Raw genomic sequence first — 21,726 nt, forward strand, 5'->3', positions numbered from 1 at the left:
CACTCTCAAGAGTTACACACCCATATAAGGCTCCATTTGGAACCCCCTCTAAACTGATCTATTTAAAAGAATTGTTCATACATTTCATTCATTGATGCTATCCTTACAGACAACCATTCTATAGCTGTCAGGTTCTCAAACATGACTCACATAACATTCATCATTGTGATGAATGACTACTATATCATTGCATTGAAATGACCTCGGTACATAGAGAGTGATATTTTTAGAGACTGATGAGTGATTAGTTTACTTGACTATCTCTATGCATCTATATAGGGACACCTATATGAGTATTTCATTCAGGAGTCGAGTGAGCACTGCACACTAAAAGACTAAATGTATTTTAGGATTAATTTCTCATCCCAATCAGGGATTATACATTACACCTGGTGGTATGTTTGGTTGCCTGCCCGCCTGCCCATAGATATAAGAAAGTTAGTTGGCTCACTGTCTATGTGCCTGCCTGCCTGCCTGCCTGTCTGTCTGCCTGCCTGCCTGCCTGCCTGTCTGTTAAAGTACATTTTAATGCTAATACGTTTTACACTTTTTAATACTTGAATGAATGAATGAATGAATGACCTTTATTTATATAGCACCCTTCTCAGCACGAGTGCACAGGGTGCTTTACAATAGTACAAAAATAAAACTGTAACAACAGCAGGCAGCCATTATCACAGGGTCAACAGTGAAAAAACATAGCAACAAAAAGGACAATAAAAACACAGATAAAAACATAGCATTTGACATAGCATAACATACATAGCATTGACCTCCGGGCCGACAGAGGGCGCTAGCTAGGCGGCGCTGCCATCGACCAGAGAAGAAGAAGAGGAGGATGGGCTACCATCGTTTTTTCCCCCATCAAAAAACAAAAAATAAATCATAAAATAAAATCAAAACAAAACATTTGTTTGTATTAATAAAACCATTAAACTAATAAACCCCAGTGCGAGGGTGGAAGCAGCTGTCCACGGGTCACCCGTTTGCCCGTAACACCCCAGAAAGAAAGAAGTCACCTACAAAAAGAGCAACAAAACAAGAAGAAAAAGAACATCTGAATGTGAGTTAGCCTATCGGCTAGCAGTTTAGCATCTGTGCTGGCTGTCTGTGTGGTCTTACAGATCTAATATGTAGCTGTGGGAGACAGTACCCTAAGGGTCCATTTGGTTACATTTGGCACATTATCAGAGTTAGGAATGTAACCTGCAAGCGGACCCGTTATTGTTACACACCTGTAAGGTTCATGTGTATTGTGTACACACTCAGAGTTACAGACCTCTTAAGGTCTGGTTTGGTTACATTCGTTGGCACTGGATTTGTATATCTATTATAGTTGTTATTACTTATTAGCACTGTCTGTGGCTTTTCCTCCGAGGTGGAAAGCCTGGTGACGCGAGGTTAGTCTGTGGCTAAGCTAGCCTCTATAGCATGTTATGTAACATGATTATTTAGAAATATGATCGATTTCAATCAAATGATCATTTTTTTCCCATCCACCCTCCACAAATAATAGTGGGTCTATTTGGTTCCATGTGTACAATCTCAGAGTTAGACCTGTAATGGTCCATTTGGTTCCATGTGTAGTGTGTACAGTACACTCTCAGAGTTACAGACCTGTAAGGGTCCATTTGGTTACATTATCCCTGACAGGAATGTAGGACTTGAAGAAGCATTACATTTAGTTTGACTCTGTTACACATGTGAAAATAGCAGAGCTCGCACGCAAGTCACTTTGTAATGCTTCAGGCTATACTTTTATTCACAAACACAGAACATACAACGTTTCGACCAGTAGGCTATAGGTCTTTCTCAAGTATATAGTCTTATTTGAGAAATAAATTATAGGAAATTGATCACCGACCCCCATCTGGAAATATGTTGTTCCAGGGACCCCCCAGCCATAAGCAAAGATTTGAGTTAAAAACGTTCGTGTCTGAAAGAATATACAGTAGCCTACATTCAAAGATTTGCGCCACATTTTCACGATTCTTAAAAAAATAGCAAATCTACAAGCTCGTAGCGCGGCACAGAGTGCCATGCTATATGAGCTTGTAGATAGGCTATTTTTCAATAGCTAAAGTAAAACAATGCTTTAAACACAAAGGGGTTCCCGTCCAGAATGGGTTAAGAGAGGTTTATTCAAGCACTTTGATGTTGTCTGTTTAAAGCCACAGTAGTTGGCTCCAGGTGACACATTTTGAATGTAGTAATGTTCAGCAACTACAGACTTAGTTTAAACACTATATTTTCATGGGACAAATGAGAATCGTGTGAGAATCGTCATCTCGTGGAGGAAAAATCGAGATTTACAGAATCGTGCAGCACTACCACTGTGTCACTATATTCAATGACCTCATAGTCCTTTTAAAGATGTCATCACTTTTACTGTATTCAATGACATAGTCCTTTTTTAAATGATGTCATCACTGTGTTACTGTATTCAATGACATAGTCCTTTTTTAAATGATGTCATCACTGTGTTACTGTATTCAATGACAGCAGCATGATTGAAAAGGTCCTTTTAATGAACAAATCACACCCGTGTGAAATGAGGGGGTGCTCTTGTCATTATTGGCCAAGCGCTCCCAACAACATGTGATTGGTTGGCTGATTTGCTCTATTTCCATTTTTCCATTTTCCCTTCAATGTCAATGGCGTTTAATGTTTTGATGTTTAATTTATTTTACGTCATAGGCGCTAGCCCCTTCTATCTCTCTCTGTCTCTCTCTCTCTCTCTCTCTCTCTCTCAGTTTTGATCTTTAAAAATCACATCCGTGTGAAGTGAGGGGCGCTCTTATCATTACACATCCTCATACATCTTCTCATGAACAACTGAATTTATGTGATTGGTTAGCTGATTTCCTCGTCTACATATGACATACATTTTCCCTTCATTGTCAACGGCATTTAATGTTTGTGTTGCCACAAATGTACGTCATATTTGACGGACATATGACCTAATTTCACCTTTCATTGCCAATGGCAAATATGAGACGTGTGGGGACAAAAGCTCTATATAGGAGGCCCTAGAGCCCCTCAAATATGAGACGTGTGGGGACAAAAGCTGTATATAGGAGGCCCTAGAGCCCCTCAAATATGAGACGAGTGTTGACAAAAGCTGTATATAGACCGATTCCGTAGCGGTTTCATGGTCGCAGCCTACGTATTTCCTGTAGGCGGACTCGACGTAGCTGCGGGTTTAAACCCTCACCAGGCGCATCTCTTCCACTACAGTGAACGGCAGAGTGACTGATGTTAGTTTGCCTCAAACTTTACTCTTTTACCTGCTTTTTTACTAACACTAACATTACAAAGATGTCCAGAACATCGGGATGAACCTGTGTAGTTTATGGCTGCTCCAACAGTAGTGGCAACATAAAAAATAAATAAATACGGAATGTCAAAATATCCACCGCGGTGGCTGAGACCAGAGCCTTTGAGTAATGGTTGAGACAAAGCAGTGAAAGGTCCTGAAAGATACATAATTTCAGTCTTACCCAATACCCAATCTTTCTGTTTTATGAACACAAGGCTGCTGTATTTTATACCTCATACTAAGCATTTAAAGTATGAGGTATAAAGTACAGCAGCCTTGTGTTAATAAAACAGAAAGATTTGGTATTGGGTAAGACTGGCGTTAAGTATCTTTCACTGCTTCGTCTCAACCATTACTCAATGGCTCTGGTCTCAGCCACCGTGGTGGATATTAGACATTCCGTTTTTTTTTTTTTATGTTGCCACTACTGTTGGAGCAGCCATAAACTACACAGGTTCATCCCGATGTTCTGGGCATCTTTGTAATGTTAGTGTTAGTAAAAAAGCAGGTAAAATAGTAAAGTTTGAGGCAAACTAACATCAGTCACTCTGCCGTTCACTGTAGTGGAAGAGATGCGCCTGGTGAGGGTTTAAACCCCGCAGCTACGTCGAGTCCGCCTACAGGAAATACGTAGGCTGCGACCATGAGACCCGCTACGGAATCGGCCTATAGGAGCCCCTAGAGCCCCTCAAAAATGTCACACTTGTGTGAAGTGAGGGTTGCCCACTGTGGCCGCCATATGATGTCACTGCTTAACCCATTCTGGGCGGGAACCCTTTTTGGTGTTTTACCCCTTCAGCACGGGAACTCCTTGTCGGGTTCTTGTTGCTATGTACAGTATGCGAAATTGCGAATATTGTATTCATACTAGGAGACCAGTTCCTAGGGTGCGCTCGTTTTACCCCGCCGGCTACTACTAGTCGCCCCGCCCTACTAGTAGTAGCCAAGGAAAGCACAGCTCCACCTTCTAATACAAACACAAATCCCAACTCTAACAGCTGCCTCGCTAGTCTAGTGGACTACTCCCTCGACTTGCAATTCATGCCTCACGATTACTACTTTTTTGGACAATATAGTAGTTTTTGTGAGGTTAGGTTTGGAGTAAGGGTTAGGTTTAGGCATAACCACTTGTGTGCGGTCCAAATGAACACAGCACAGCGCTCCCTACCCCACTGACGAGCCGAGTTTTGCTAGCGCCCCTCCTATATCCAGCTTTTGATGTGTGTCCACAAATGTCCAACTCAGTATCGAGTAGCCACGCCCTTGTCTCTGGTCCCACATGGAAGAGGCCAGCCTCCGAAGGAGGTCTGTACAGGGGGCAGGTGTTAACTATGTGCTCGGCAGACTGCTCAGGCTCGCCACACTCGCATGCTGCACTGTCCGCCAAGACCCACCTCTTCATTGCTGATTTGAAGCAGCCGACTCCAGTGCACAGGCGGTTCAGTAGGGTCCACTGCCGGCGTGGCAGGTCCTCTCCCTCAACGCCTTCACCCGGGTCACAGATGTGGTGCATACAGGAGGGCCCAGCAGACTCCCACTCCTGCTTCCAAGATGCCGCCAGCCATGCACTGGTGGACGAGTCCTCCGGGATGGAACGTAACATCTCTTGTGCCGCCTTGTTGTAAGGGTGGCGGGACTTGAGTCTGTTTGGAGGCTCTATTTCCACTGTCGTGTATTTTGGTTTTCCTTGCTAGCATGACATTGACAATGATGATGTACGATGACAAGAGTGCTCCTCACTCCACACGGGTGTGATCTTTTAATTAATATTTGAATCTTTTCTGAAAACCTAGGCTAGTATTTAGTTGGCTACAGGTGCCACATTTTTTATGTAGTAATGTTCAGCAACTACAGACTAGAGACAATACATATTTTCATGGAAAATATGAGAATTGATATGAGAATTGATCTCAATTCCTATGGAGGGAAATCGAGATTCACATTTGAGCGAGATTCGTGCAGCACAAACTAATCCTCTCATCATTGTGTCTGATAGATGGACGACTACAGCTCTGTTGCCATGGGCAACCAGGCTACAGGCGCCATGGACCACCAGCCCACGGTTGCTACGGACAACCAGCCCACGGTTGCTACGGACAACCAGCCCACGGTCGCCATGGACAACAACAGCCAGGCTGCGGTCGCCCTGGACAACCAGACAGAGGCTGTCGTTGACAGCAAACAGGCAGTGATGGAAAAAGTACTCGATTGTTTTACTTAAGTAAAAGTATCCATACCACAATGTAGAAATACCAATATCACAAGTTTTTTAATCTTTTGAAAATAGCCGATCTACAAGCTCGTAGATCGGCTATTTTCAATTGGCCAAAATGTATCTAGGGCTGATGTGTTTAATGTATTAATAATAATCAAAATCTCTAGTGGAGTAAAAGTACAACATTTGTCTCTGAGATGTAGTGGAGTAGAAGTAAATGTATCAAATTGGAAAAACTCAAGTAAAATACAAAGTACAGTACTTGAGTAAATGTACTGTCATTACTTTCCACCAGGCGGCGGTCGTCCCCGCGGGCGGCGGGACGGTCGCCACGGGCGACGACGGCGTTGTTGCGGAGGTGGAGGTGGAGGTGGCGGGGCGAGAGGAGAAGAAGAAGAAGATGAAGAAGGAGAAAAAAGAAGAGAAGAAGAAGAAACGGAGGAGGAGTAAAAAGAAACAGAAGAAGTAAGTTTACGCCGCCGTCGCCATGTGTTTACGGTGGTTTGCCGTAGAGGGCGCTCTACTCTACCGCAGCCTGTGTAGGGCTGTCACCATCTACAAATTCAAGTTGACTTTTAACGATTTCATTGTTTTATTTTTTTTGCATTGAATGTTGGAACGTTTCAACTTGTATTTCTGTTTGTCTTTAAGTTTACGGCCTCGTCATCACAAATTGCACAGGGCAGATATGAAAATAACTTAATAATTTACAAAATAGCGGAAATAGTTCTAATCTAATATTAATAGTAAATAGAGCAACTATTCTTGCTATTTTAAAAAATGTGTGGACATTTTTCCACATGGAAACGATTGACGATTATGCAAAAATTGCGATCAGGTGATTATTATGTAATAATTATGACTGGCCTACGTGATGTGAAATCACGTCGTTATCACAACATTTTTTTCAGCTGGTTTAGGATAAACGCTGAAAAGATGTATACTGTACAAACCCACTTTTGTCGATATTAGTAGGGCTGAGTGTGGACGACTTTAGACTGGACCCTAAGTCTTATGCAGACCCGATGGGCTCAGAGTGCCCTCTATTGTAAAGCAGTGGTTCCCAAACTTTTTCATGTCAAGGACCCCCAAATTGACACTAATTAGCCCTGCGGACCCCCATTTGAAAAGGTATGCCAATGATTTTTACGTCTCTAGCCGTATAATTTCAAGGACCCCCAGTTTGAAATACATTAGTCTACGGACCCCCATTTAATGGCATTTCTATCTCTGAGACCCCAATTTATATTGTAAACTCTTAGTTAACCCATTCTGGGTGGGAACCCCTTTTGGTGTTTTAAGCATTATATACTTTAGCTATTGAAAAATTGCAGATCTACAAGCTCATAGCGCGGCACCGAGTGCCGCTCTACGAGCTTGTTGTTCTGCTATTTTTGAAAAATCGTGAAAATGTGGCACAATTCTTTGAACATATATTCTTTCAAACGTACGTTTTTAACTCAAATCTTTGCTTCATGGGGAGGTCCCTGGAACAACATATTTTCAGATGGGGTCGGTGGCCAATTACATATCATTTTTGGGGTCCTTGTATTTCAGATAACTGTCAGGATTTTGAAGAATTTCTTTTACATTTTGTCAGGCCTAAATGGGTTAAATAATGAATCACACATTTTTGGCACGACACAGCGCTAAGAAGAAGACGCCTCCAGGCCCACGGGGGGCGGCGGCGGCGGCCCAACCCTCCGACGAGGCGGAGGGCGTCCGAGTGAAGAAGTGTCAGAGGGGAGAGCGTCGCCGTTGGGACAAGAGCCACTACTGCGTGTTCTGCAGACGGCCGCAGATGAAGATAGGTCGCCACCTGCTGGTGGCGCACAGAACTGAAGCCGAGGTGCAGAAAGCCGCGGCCTTTTCTAAAGGCTCCAAACAGAGACTGTTGTTACTGGAACAGCTGCGATGTCGAGGGGATTATAGACACAATATAGAGGTGGGTGAGACAGGTACATGTCTGTCTGTCTGTCTGTCTGTGCGGATGTCTCTACTTACTCTACCACAACGTTACACGGGCAGATGCAAAGCAAAGCTTTTGCACACCTACAAACGACAGGTGCGTAGGAGAGGGTACGGTGCCCCAAAATTGAACAAGAAAAACAACCGCACACTGTCTTCAAATGCAGTGACCACCATTTATTTACAGGGAAATAGCAACGTTATTATCTTTATAAAGATAGCCTGATGAAGGCCGCATAGGCCGAAACGTTGCTATTTCCCTGTAAATAAATGGTGGTCACTGCATTTGAAGACAGTGTGCGGTTGTTTTCCTTGTTCACACGGGCAGATGCAAAAAATACGAAGATGCAAAGCTACAAAAAGTTTACCATATTTGTAGCTGTTGTATCTTTTAGGCAGCAGGAGGTTTGTTAGCAGCTCAACCACTGAAACGTTCCAACACAGATACTATGAATTACTCACCTAATGCTGCAGGTTCCATGTTTAAAGGACAACTTTAGTTTTTTTTTCAACCAAGGTTCATGTTTTAGGTTATTAGAGAAAGTAACATTTCTTTTTTTATTAGTTACTATAGTCCTAATAGACCCAAATAAATTACATCTGGCCACAAAAGATCACGGGATCTACTGAATGTGTCAAAGTGACATATTGAGCCTATGGCACACAGTGTGGCTTCCCCCCAGTAGACTACCTGCACATTCAGTAGATCCTGTGATCTTTTGTGGCCAGATGTAATTTCTTTGGGTCTAGTAGGACTATAGTAAATAATAAAAAAATTAATCGCTATAAAAAATTGTACAAAAATACATATTTAGCCCCATGCTCGAATGCCCCCATCCCCCTGTCAAACATAGCTAAAATCCCTAAAACTAAAGAAAGCGGCAAATGAAAAAAAAATAACACTCATCTTTTACTTTTTCTAATAACAACCTAAAACATGAACCTTGGTTGAAAAAAACTAAAGTTGTCCTTTAAGTGTGTACAATTCCCTTTCAGTTTCAAAAACTCATGGCAGCTTGTTTACAACTGAAACGGACTTCCTCTATCTGACTTCCTCTTCGAAATAAGAGCCACTTGTAATGATTAGTCAACACTAGTTTTATTCTAGTTTTAAGTCTTACTTACAGGACGTTAATATCTCTTTTGAGTGCCTGGCTGTATGCAGCAGAATGTTGCGTCAGAATTCTGTAAATTCCTGTCTTGGTACGCGAACACGCGTTTGATCTGCCGGCCACCTTTTCGGTGGTCACCTCTTCACCAAAACGGTGGTTTTGATGGTGGCGCTCATAGTCTATCACCGTGCTCACATCTCCTAAACCTCCCTGGCCAACAGTTCCTCAAATTCATCCATTGTCTGTCTACCTGTCAGGTGATCCGTAGGGGTCAAGGGGAGATCGTAACCTGTCGTCAGCCGTCACAGGAAGTGAACGCCTCTGACTTCCTGCCGTGTACGCTGTGTCTGGGTTTCTTCCTTAAAGGTACAGTAACAACCTTAATATGTAATTATTATATTTAATCATTATTAGTCATTCTAGTCACTCCGCTGCACGTCGTGACTCACCACACCTCAGCCATTTCAAAATACAAGGTATCCTCGCACCTCTAATTGCCTTTTTTAAACGGTTACAATCATGGCAACATGAAAATCATGAAACTATTCAAAAATGATTCATTAGAGAAAGTAGTTACACTCCCTTGTTTTATATATTTAGCTGATATGTCTGTGAACATCATGTCTGTCGAAACACCAGCATAGCGACTTAGCGAACAGCTGTTCAGAGTGACGAGGGGATAGGGGGCACTTGTGTATTTATAAGCGCCGCCCGGGCCGGAGTCACTCAGTCACCACTCACCATGCTATGTGCGTGGGTGGTGCTTATAAGCCCACATGACCAGGGTTTGTATGGAAATCAAGCACTTCCCTTCTACAGATATGGTGGATCACTGTAACGCACCTGGGATTGATATAAACTGATTTAAGGTGTAGATTATCGTGACATTTACTACATGGTCTAATCAGAAACCAGCCAATCAGAAGTATTGGGACTAACCGTTTTTTTATATTTAATAATGTAATTACGGTATTATATTTAATCATTATTAGATGACCTGTATTCATTTTATAATGTAAATAAATATGTTAATTAGATGACCTGTGGAAGCACATGGCCACCTGTCGCAGGAAGACGGGGGGCGTGCCGGCCGACCCCGGCCCTCTGGGACAGGACATGCCCCCGGGAGGCGGGGCTATCCCAGCGGGCAGGAAGAGGAGGCGTGTCCAAGCCGACGCATCCCGCCTCCTGCCCATCAGCGACGGAGCCACAGAGAAATGCAGTGACATCATCCACCGAATGCACCACGACCCTGTCTCACAGCAGGTACCTGTCTGTCTGCCTGTCTGTCTGTATGTCTCTCTGTATACCTGTCTGTCTGTATACCTGACTGTCTGTCTGTCTACAAGAGTAGAGGACAGTACAGCAACTTGCAATGGGCCTGGTCTACAAGATATGCTACACTACAAAGACACCCATGTGCTGTACTTATCGCGAGTGCGGAATCTCCTTTGCGTTTGAGTAAAATGGTCACGCCCCCCTCCTACTAGTAGTAGGGGATAAAGTAAGTATATATAGGCGAGGTGCCGTGTCGAACATTGCGAAGTTCACTTGAGCCGACTCGGCCCGGTTCGAGTTGCGACCCGATATGGACAAAATAGTAAATCCTCTGCGATTCCACATTAGCATACCTGTCTAACTACTTCAAGAACGTTAAAGGCACACAGACACGACACCAGAGGCAGTCCCACAAATCACGGTCAACCCAGATTTGGCTAGAACAAGTGTTTAAATTGGTTCTCCTGCTATGCCAGAACCAACAGTCCTGAAGAAGAAGATTTGATTGGCTGAGCACAGAATGTGATGATGTATGATGATAAGAGCGCCCCTCACTTCACACGGGTGTCTGGTGTGATTTTTATATAAAGCCATAGCTTTGTGTTGGTCGGCTGTGGCTCAGGACGTAGAGTAGGTCGTCCAATAATCCCTGGGTTGGCGGTTCGAATCCCAGCTCCTCCTGTCCACATGTCGAAGTGTCCTTGGGCAAGACACTACCCTACATTGCCTCCAATGAGTTGGTCGGTGTGAGCTTGCCATTGGTGTGTGAATGTGAGAAGTGAGGACACTGGCGTCGACTGTTCGCCGCTTCACTTCCCATGAATGAATGTATGAATGAATGAACCATTGTAAAGCGCTGTGAGCACTTGGAAAAGTGCTATAAAAATGCAATTCATTATAGCTGGGATGCTCTAGTGTCTATATTTGCTCCATGCTGGAACTGAACTATAGCCCCTTATCACTATCAGACCCACTCTACGGATTTCTTAATGCTCAGCAGTCCAACACTTGGAATTAACTCCAAAACTCTTTAAAACTGAGCTCTCTGCCATCATTCGGTCGGTTGTACTTACAATTTAGGCTCATAATCCAGAGCGATTCACATTAAGCAAGAACAAAAAGCATGGCAATACATCACATACATAAAAAGTTATCATGAAACATGCGTAAGCTAAAAGAACGTAACAGTGGACTATCTATATAATGAAACTATACATATATACTATACTATGTTATACATTATGTACTATGAAGTGCTATGACTACATACAATGCAATTCTAGTGCTGTCTACATAACAGTCTGTATCAAATGCTATCTAAGTCTACAAGGGGGTAGGGTAAGTGCTACGGGCCATGATGGAGTCTGAAAAGGTGGGTTTTCAGACTACGGCGGAAGATTAAGAGTGAGGCTGCAGTTCTGATGGTAATGGGAAGTGCATTCCATAGTTTTGAAGCCAGAAGGGAGAAGAGTTTGGGACGTGTGGAGAGTTGTCCCGGCGTTTTTAGTGAGGGTACTTCCAGCTTCCCTGCGTTGGCTGATCTGAGTGCGCGGGAGGGTTTGTAGGGTTCGAACATACTTGCAAGATATGGGGGAGCCATACCTTTGGTTGCTTTGAATGCCAGCATCAGAGTTTTGTATTCTGTGTAGGCAGCGACCGGGATTTTGGATCAGTTGGAGAGGCTTAAGTGCACATGCCGGTAGGCCAGTAAGGAGGAAGTTACAATAGTCAAGTTTTGACAAGACTGTTGTCTGGATTAGCAGCTTGGCTGACTCCTGGGTGATAATTTGTCTTATGTTATAGAGTGTGAACCTACAAGATTGAGTGACAGCTGTGATGTGTGTTTTGAACGAGAGCTGACTGTCCAGGACAACACCAAGGTTCCTGGCTGATGGGACAGACGTTACCAGGGCGTTGTCTACGGAAATAGTTAGCTCCCGCATAGGGTAGGAATTAGCTGGGAAGAAGAGAAGCTCAGTCTTGTCTGGGTTCACCTTGAGGTGGTTGGAAGACATCCACTGTGACATGTCAGACAGGCATGCAGTGATGCGCTCTTCCACCTGAGTGGCAGAGGGGGGGGAAGGATGGAAACAGTTGCAGTGATGTAAATAGGTTTTCAATGTATTGAGTCCCGGGATGCAGGGATGGTCTTTTAGATGAGTCCCAGGGAGTCCCACTTCAACGACGTTAGGAGTCATATTTTGCCATTTTATTTTTTACAAATTGCAGCATTTAACTACCATTTCATTATATATTATAATGTGGTTATATTCATGTGCAAAACAGAAGAAGAAATGATTATTATAAATAAAGCTAGCAAAATAAACTAGAATAAAAAACAGTACAGTAGTGCAGTGCAGTGGATGCAGAGGTTGTTGTTTTATTGCGTCCCTTTACTATAAACTGCGTTTTGGGATGCAAAATGCAACCTATTTTTTTTTTTTTTTTTTTTTTTTTTTTTCATCTCTGAGTTGTGTGTCATCGGCATATCAGTGGTAGGATATATTGTGAGCAGAGATGATACTTCCGAGTATAAATAAAGATGATGATGATGGTGATGACTCCTCCCCCTCCTTACAGGAGGCTGCGGTTTTTAAAAAGTGACCAGAAATTAAATGTGATTGGTCACGTTGTCTGTCTGTCTGTCTCTCCTGCAGGTGAAATGTGATTGGCTGATCTGCCAGTACGGCAGCAGGTTGATGGGGGCGGGACAGGAAGTGAAGTACGACGCGGTGAGCCAGCGAATGAGAGAGCTCGCTCGCTTCCTATTGGTCGTAAAGAGTCTGGACGCCGGGGTGAGTTCATGACATCAATTATCATCATAACTGATTATGTAACAGTGTTAATTTGGTTGACTGTGACTAAGACTAAAAGACTAAGGTTTTTGATATTTAGTCGACTGAGACTAGACTACGACTAAACAGTTTAAGAAGACTAAATAGGACTAAGCCTAAATGGTGTGTAATTCAAAAGTCTGGAATCTGCAAAAAAATACTGTTATGTAATTATCTAATAACTCTTTAATCCCTCCAGGTGCGTTCCTTATCAGAGCTGTTGGAGTAGACAGACAGGCAGACAGACAGACAGACAGACAGACAGACATATAATTAACTCTTTCATCTCCAGGTGCGTTCGTTATCAGAGCTGCTGGAACCTGACCGGGTGGAGTTGGCGGTCAACGCAGCGCGCCAGGCCCTGGGGTCGCGACCCCGCAAGCTATTGGCCGTGCTCAGAGCAGTGTGTGACATCACCGTCACAGAGAAGATGGCCGCCGGAGACTGGGCGGCGGCTGCCAATGTCACCGAGTTCTCTGAGAGACTGACCTCCGTCTGGGACAAACAGACAGGTAAGACAGACAGACAGACAGACAGACAGACAGGCAGGCCGGTAGGACACACCTTTGCAGTGACCTTTACTTGTTTCCTGGTTCCTAGCTCCCGTTGTGGGCGAGGCCAAGTGGAAGCGGCCCGCCAGCGTCCAATCAGGAAGTGAGCTGTTCAGAGTGAAGGCCAAGCCTGGCCTGGGGTCAAAGTTCAAACTGAGCCACCGTAAGATACCTGTGTGACCTTTCACCTTACACACCTGATGTACATTAAATAATCTAATTAAATAGAGGCTTTGTAATTAATTCATCCAAATGAATCGCATCTTTAAAGGAGAGTTCCGGACTACTCGTTTTCTTACCGTAATATGATGATGATAATACATTGATCACTGGAAAAGTAGCAATAAAAAGAGCATTTACCGTCGGTCAAATGCTAGATCGAGTTCAATCGCATTATTTTTTCTTCTTTACATCTGTTGACAAGTATTGTGACTGTTATTATTATTAATATAATGTATTTGTTATCATTACAGTTCCATTCTCTGGTCAGGTGTTGGAGAAAACTACAGACTTCACTCCTTCACGCCTGTCACATGGTACGTCTGTTCTCCAATCACATCACACAGTCTCTGTCACATGGTACGTCTGTTATCCAATCACATTAAGGGCTCTATCTTCGTCCATGCTAAACCCCTTGACGGGGTTGAGGCAGTGTGTGTTTGAGGAGCGGAGATCATATGGCGATAGTGCTGGTTTTGTAGTGTTGCTCCTTGTTCCGTAGTTGTAGTGAAACTGCAGAGAAAGAAAGTTGCTTTAGCTCCCGGCTTGCCAGCTATCAAACAGGCTAAAGCCGGTAAGAGCGCCTCTCACTTCACACAGGTGTGATTTATAATGATAACGAGCTCACCTTATTGAGCAGGCTTATCGGGCCGGTCTTTTATTGAACTGGTGTTTCATCTATTGAGCATTTTCTATTTTGTGTGTACCGTCCAGTAACTAGTTACCGTTACTACATTAGGTGCTCCATTTCAAAAGTAACTCCGTTACTTTACTTAAGTTACACCAAAAAGTATTGTGTTACTGTGAAAAGTAACTTTTTAATTACTTAGTTTGTGTGGGTGTCATCGCCTCATTCCTCCTGTAGATGGAGACAAACACCATCACTGCCAGGCCCCTTTTCCACCAAAATAACTTTGATTCTAGAACTGGTTCCTTTTCCACCAAACAACTTTGATTCTGATTCTGTTCTTTATTTTTTATGATAGTGAGGGTCCACTCCATACAGTAGTACTGATCTCCACTCTCCTCATCCGATGCCGAGCGTTCAAGGCGAGTGCTGTCATGTTAATGTTCTGTTTCTATGTTTCAGGGCCCAGTACTTCTTCCAGTGTTACTGGTGGTTCTGTTGGAGGTTCTGGAGGAGGATCTGTTGGAGGTCCTACCAACAACAACAACAGTAAACAGAACAACAACAACAACAACAACAACGGTGGCAAGATGCGGAGGCGCCCGTGGAGTGGCGAGGAGAAGGAGGCCGTCTTCAGACATCTGGGCTTCTACGTTCTCATCCACAACGTTCCGGGGAAGGAGGCCTGCATGCGATGTCTGGACATGGAGCCATGTCTGAGGAACCGGCACTGGAAAGACATCAAGAACCAGGTAGAAATATATCTATTAAAAAAAATCTAATCTATCTATCTATCTATCTATCTATCTATCTATCTATCTATCTATCTATATTTGAATATATTATAATGTAGCCTGCATGAGATGTCTGGACATGGAGCCATGTCTGAGGAACCGACACTGGAAGGATATCAATAACCAGGTAGACATACCGTATATTTATACGTTTTCTGACCAAGGCTAAATCATTTTTTTAATCTTCGTTTTTTCATGTCATGTGAAAGCAGGGAATCATAGCTTCAAATTGACATATTGGTTGTTCAGTTTGACCCACCAGTTTTGGCGATATGGCTTATAGAGTAATGTCTTGCAGAAAACAGCGATGAAAGGTTCACTTCTGTGGACTCTAACATTACACTCAGAGCCTTAGATATAGACAGAGTTACGCAAACTGCGTTCACTTCATGGGGCCAGTCCAATGGCGGCTCTCCTACATAGACTTCTATTGAGAATGGGGACAACCAACTGGGTCTAGTCCTGGATCGGAAGTAGGCAGAAATGCATTGGACTCAGGCAACAGCCCAGCTTTAATGATCTTAAATCCCTTTATTTTAGATTGTTTTGTAGTAATAGTACAACATAAACATTACAGAGACTTTAGTTAACTTGTCACTGTACAATACTTTTAAACAGTTGTCATGTTGAACATGCTTAAAATAGCTCTTATTTGCACCACCCTTGTTGAAAACAATGTATTTCCAACTCCAGCTTGTCTCAGTTCAGGCTCCATGAACAGTGCTCGAGCGCTCGGTTTCTGCCCCCATAACATCGTAACTCTTCTATTAGATGTCTCTGATTACACCTAGCTACATGTTTAAGCATTTATTTCATATTTACATGTCGATTTCAGCTCTGACATTTATTTCAGACATGCTCTAGTATGTGAAGAGTCTGCCTGTGCTATTAACTCATTTTGCATAAAAAAATAAAACAGTAAACCTAATAAAACCTAATAAAACCTAAACAGTTAGTCTTGCCGCCATGACTGTCTCTGTATCACATATATCTAGAAATATATTATATATGGAGCCCTATCTGAGGAACAGATACTGGAAAGACCAAGACCAGGTAGAAATATATCTATACACACACATTGGCTGCTATAGACGTCTGTGGACTGCATCTTAAGGTTTTTTATTAATATTAAACGGTCTCGCTAAAATCATTTCTTTTTAGCAACGGCCCGGTTGCTATGCAGTTTAAGTGCTTTTTTCTCAGAAGCTATGCTTCATCCATGCAGCTGATCAAAACGTGGGTTATTCTGAGCTAATTTCTGACTTTAGGCTCCATCGTGCTTATCTGAATCTGAAGAAATAGTTTTATCTGCACCATTATTCTGAAGGATTCAGTGGCACCACATGTATTATTATCTATAAATATATATACATAAAATAAAAATCTGAGCTCCAGGGCCTTAGCGGGCGGCGCTCGTGTCCACTAGCGACGCCCTCGGTGTGGCCCGGCGTCGAAGCGGAGATCAAAACAACGTTGTAAAAAAAAAAAGGCCAGAAATGAAAAATGTTATGTATATTTTATATTTAATGTGTATTTTATGTTTTAAAGTATATTTAATATATTTCAGGTCCACAACCAGATCGAGTCTCATAAGAAGCAGATGTTTCACTGTCAGGCCGACGCCCCTGGAGGCGGAGGAGGGGGCGTGGCTTCTTCTGGCGCCTTGACGGAGAGAGGGGGTGTAGCCTCTTCCTCCTGTGACATCATCCAGGAGGCGGAGCTACGAGGAGGAGGAGGAGGGAAGAAGAGGAACAGGGCGGGAGGCGTGGCTATGAGGGGAGGCATGGCCAACGAACAACACCACAACCTGGATGATAATAGGGGCGTGGCTTCTTTCAGGGGAGTTGGCGTGGCTTCCTCAGACCACCAATCGGTGGAGAGAGGTGGAGGCGGGGCCATCAGGAGCGCTGTGATTGGTCCCGCCTCCCCCCCTGATAGCATATTGGCTATCAGGGGGGGAGGCGGGACCAATCACAGCACAGACCCGCGCATGGAGAGGGGTGGGGCTATTATTAGAGGTGGAGCTTCCCCCCAGTTGGAGAGAGGGGGAGGGGGCGTGGCCGATGGACTAGCGCAGATGGCCAATCAGGAGAGAGACAAGTACATCATCTCGGAGAATCAGCCAATCATGATGGAGCCTGCCCACATGATGCTAGACGGGCTGCCCGCCTGTCTGCCCGGCGCAGACAGACAGATGGAAAGGCTGCAGACGCTGACAGGCAGACAGACAGACAGACAGACGGACGAACAGCTGCACGTCGGCCTGCACAGCAGACAGACAGGCGGTCTGCAGCTGGCAGACAGACAGGTAGACAGACAGACGGGCGGCCTGCAGCTGACAGACAGACAAGTAGACCGACAGACAGGCGGTCTGCAGCTGAGCAGGCAGACAGACAGGCATTACCTGCACAACAGCAGACAGACAGTCAGGCAGACAGACAGGCAGGTGGTGGGGGGTATGCAGCAGCAGCAGACAGACAGGCAGGGGGGTCAGGGCCTTCAATTTAACGGACAGCTGTCGGAGGCCATCAACAGACACCTGACGTGGAGCCCGCCCATCGAGCAGCAGCCAATCCCCACGCAGCACTACGGACACGCCCACTTCTGAGGAGACGTTTTGGGAAGTCAGGGCGACTGATTGGACAATGGGACTTCTTTTATTGTTTTGTTTTTTTCCGTTCTTAATAAATGTTTGTAAAAAAACTACTTCCCTTAAATATCACTACAAATATAAAAATCTGATCGGATTAAATGTTTAAAAAATCTAAAAGAAAATATTCACATTTGATCGGATTAAAGGAGAATTTCACCAATTTTCTACCTTCATATAATTGGTCCTCACTAATGCTCATTATAATATGATGACATCATTTCTGTGGGACGTATCCTCAGTGATGTATCCCAAGGTCAGACTCATTGGGGTTCCGGGTCTCCCAACATCATACCCCTCATTAGGGAAAAACTAGGGCCACACAATCCGCTCCTCCTGAACTACTCTGCCTTGACTGGGTATGTGGGAGGATCGCATCAATCTGGCGCATGGAAGGACTAGGCCCTGTGGGTTGACTCCTGTCCGGGCCCCTCCTACGTCTCACCAGGTCCACTCCTGCTCTCACCAGGCCCAGCACCTGTGCGTTGCACCAGACTCCCAGCACCAGGCACTTCATTCTTCTTCATGTGTGTCTGAGCAAATTGGCTATTTTTGTGTTAACACAAACATTAAATTCCCATTAACAATTTACAACATACATCATGAAGATGTATTATGATAAGAGCTACCCTCACTTTTTTTTAACCCATTTTTCACCCGGTTCCATAGACTTGCTTACAGTCATACTGTTTCTTTCCTTTTCCATTCTGGCTCGTTTCTTCTATGAATTCTCTGTTTCAATTTACTGTTTCTTTTTGCTATGATTTCTCCGGTTTTGTTTCAATTTACTGTTTCTTGTGAAGCCTTGCTTACAGTTATATTGTTTCTGTCCTTTATCCATCATGGCTTGTTACTTGAATGAAACTAAATTAGTTACTAGATGTATTATCGGCCACATGACGTCTTGCGTCTTGAACAAACATAGACTTGGCTGGCAAATAATTTACGTCACAAGTGCTCTAAACAAACAATAAAAAGTCCATAGACTTGGCTGCCATATGACATAAGCTTCAAAAGCCATGTACAGGACCCGAGACCCGTACGGGTCCACTTTGTGTTTTATCATAATCACTCGTCAGGTCGGAATCAGCCGTATATCCCGCAGAGCGGCAGAACTCGGGTCTATCATTGTGTAGTACCCAAGGGACCCCAGAAGACCCGTACGACTGTGTGACTGTGTGTGCGGCGCCACCTGGTGAAAGAGAAACGCAATGAAATGCTGTTTAACTTGTTGTTTTAGGCTGGGTTAGGATCAGTGCAACAAAAACAAAAGTACTGCAAGGCTGATTTGAATGCAAGTCTTTTACATTCAAATCAGCCTTGCAGTACGGTACGCTACGCATGCATTGCGTAGCTCAACTTCTTTTTGTGTCGCCGTACAATTATGGATTCCTCGTCGGGTCTTTAAAATCTCTGAACAATTGGGTCCATAAGGTTTGAAAGTACACAAATATTTTTAGCTCAGCAACCGCTATATAATTTCAGTTACCGGTATTTATTTATGAGATCATCCGTGAGTTTAGATTTTGAGCTGTTGTCTCATTACATATTGCTAGGTGAATGAATATCCAAAGTGAAACCACGGTACCCGCTAGTACGTTCATGTTCACTGCATTAACGACGTAAGCTACAAGCAAGTTACATGTCTATGTTGACCATGTAATGTTACAGGTTACTGTACCGGCTTATTTGGTTTCCAAAATCCTTGTATACTTCGTCGCGCCTCATCTTTTATGTGACCAAAATAACTGAATCCATTCTAATTGAATGCATTCCAATGGAATCCATTAGAAATGGAACATTATAACAGCCAACGTGAGCATGGCATCCGGAGGCAGTGAGTGACATACAGACTGAATCAATGTTGGCAGTAAATGCGTTAAAGGACCACTTCACCACTTTTCAACCTATCTTAATATAATAGGTCCTCACTAATAATCACGATTAAATGGCACACATTTTTTCTACTCAGTCTGTCTCATAGGAGGGCTGTGGGCAGTTCAGAAACCCGTCCACCAGTGACATCATCCATGGGGAATCCAAGCTAATAGAAACTGCAGGCTTTCTAGTCCTGAAAAGTTGCAATGCGAAAATGGAAGCTATCGTTCTCACGATAATACAAATCTAAACATTTTTGTAAAAATAATTGTTAAAAAAAAGAAAATCTGCCTAATGATGTCACTGGTGGATGGGTTTCTGAACTGCCCATAGCCCTCCTATGAGACAGGCTGAGTAGAAACAAATTGTGCCATTTTATCATGATTATTAGTGAGGACCTATTATATGAAGATAGGTTGAAAAGTGGTGAAGTGGTCCTTTCACGGATACTCTCTACATTATTCCACCGTTTTCCTTATTATACTTTTATACTATAAAAACACTGAGTAATCATAATTTAAATCTTGTTTGAAAGGAACCATCACTGTAAGCAGGTTTCTGAACCAATGAGAACACAGAGTGAGTAGACAGAAACCATATTATAATGAGCAGTAGAAAGTATAGAAAATGGTGCTAGGCCTACTTTTAAACAAAAAACAAATCTGATTAGAAATATTAAATAAAATCTAATCGGACGACACATTTACAGTTTGTGATTATAAATGTACATATTTACATGTGTATATTTACATGTGTATGTTATTGTATCTTTGGACGTTTCATGTTTTCAATAAAATAAAGTTAAAACTTTAATAATTTGAATCATGTGACCAGTAAGCTTTAGTTCAGATCTGAGGAGAGAAAGTCTATTCCTATCTATTTATTAGCAGCCTGCATGGAAGCATTCCGTTTTGGGTATGTCATGTTGTAGACAGTCACTGCTTTGTAGTCATCAGGCAGGAAACCGGAATAAGAACTATACCAAAAGGTCGAGGTTAATTATCTGTTTTTGGTTTATTTCCGTTCTATGTTTCCGTTCATACATTTTAGTTGCGGTGCCAGTTCATAAAATTAATGTATGTATTATATTGTGATTAACAATTCTTGATTGCTATTCATAATTCATATAATTCTGACAGTTTTGAGTGTGTGTGTGTGTGTGTGTGTGTGTGAGTGCGTATATAAGAAAGGCTAGATGGTGCAAAGTGGAGTCTACAGTGCAGTTCACCGGCGGCCATCTTGCAACAGTCAACTTTTCTGGTAGGTTCTATCTATGGTAACTGGTGATCTGCTCAAACAACAATACTCTGAACTCACTGAAATCTGAATGGATTTACAAACCTTATTACTTGGCCCGTAGAACTTGCACTAGCCTCGACAACCTTACAGGCGAATATGCAAAGGATAAATTAAACTTATGTAATTTAGATTTTTAGCATTTTATGTATACTATACTCATAGCTTCACTGTACAGATCATCTACTGTTAGACGGATGTTCTTAGCTTGCTTATGATTCTTGATTCTTTTTGAGGGGCGCTAGCCCCTCCTATTTACAGCTTTTTGTCCCGTCACGTCTCACATTTGCCATTGACAATGAAAGGAAAATTTACGTCATATGTAGACAAGCAAATCGGTTACCCATGCAGTAACATTCAGTTGTCATCTTACATGATCATAGTGAAGAGATGAGTTTTTTTTAAACATTGTATCATGGTTAAAAGATAACATAAGTTGACAAATTAATTCATGAAGAAGTATATTCATTTTTTATTGTCACTTACGTCACACAGGTGTGGTCTTTATGTATTTGATGTATTACCATTGTTCTTCCTTACTGTAAATCACTCTGGATTAAGAGCGTCTACTAAAGGCCTACATTGTAATTACAAACATTATCAACGTGGCTATGATTCAGAATGCTTTAATATCTCCTCAATGTTATTTTTACGTGAAAGTCCATTATAAGTATGCTGACATCTGGTTTATGACAAACCAAACCGTTTGAAAATTGAGCAAGTTATGGTAATTTAAAAAGTACATGCCCCAGACACAATGTTATGAGTGAGTACATGCCCCATAGACACAATGTTATGAGTGAGTACATGCCCCATAGACACAATGTTATGAGTGAGTACATGCCCCATAGACACAATGTTATGAGTGAGTACATGCCCCATAGACACAATGTTATGAGTGAGTACATGCCCCATAGACACAATGTTATGAGTGAGTACATGCCCCATAGACACAATGTTATGAGTGAGTACATGCCCCATAGA

The 21,726-nt window shown here is 42.9% G+C and overlaps 1 protein-coding gene across 1 annotated transcript; it reads left to right on the forward strand.

The window, feature by feature from the left end:
* Positions 1-842: 842 nt before the first annotated feature.
* LOC308335252 (uncharacterized protein) lies at positions 843-17,526 on the forward strand (the record flags this gene model as incomplete). Its single annotated transcript, XM_080792270.1, has 13 exons — positions 843-1,063; positions 5,316-5,519; positions 5,830-5,999; positions 7,182-7,479; positions 8,872-8,980; positions 9,651-9,880; positions 12,550-12,687; positions 13,019-13,238; positions 13,327-13,440; positions 13,751-13,813; positions 14,587-14,876; positions 16,486-17,175; positions 17,434-17,526. The coding sequence occupies exons 2-13, from the start codon at positions 5,316-5,318 to the stop codon at positions 17,524-17,526; spliced, it is 2,619 nt and encodes an 872-aa protein (XP_080648396.1). The 5' UTR covers positions 843-1,063.
* Between the last annotated feature and the right edge of the window lie 4,200 nt (positions 17,527-21,726).

This window comes from Protomyctophum bolini (genome assembly GCF_963924005.1).
Source record: "Protomyctophum bolini genome assembly, chromosome: 20".
NCBI lineage: Eukaryota > Metazoa > Chordata > Actinopteri > Myctophiformes > Myctophidae > Protomyctophum > Protomyctophum bolini.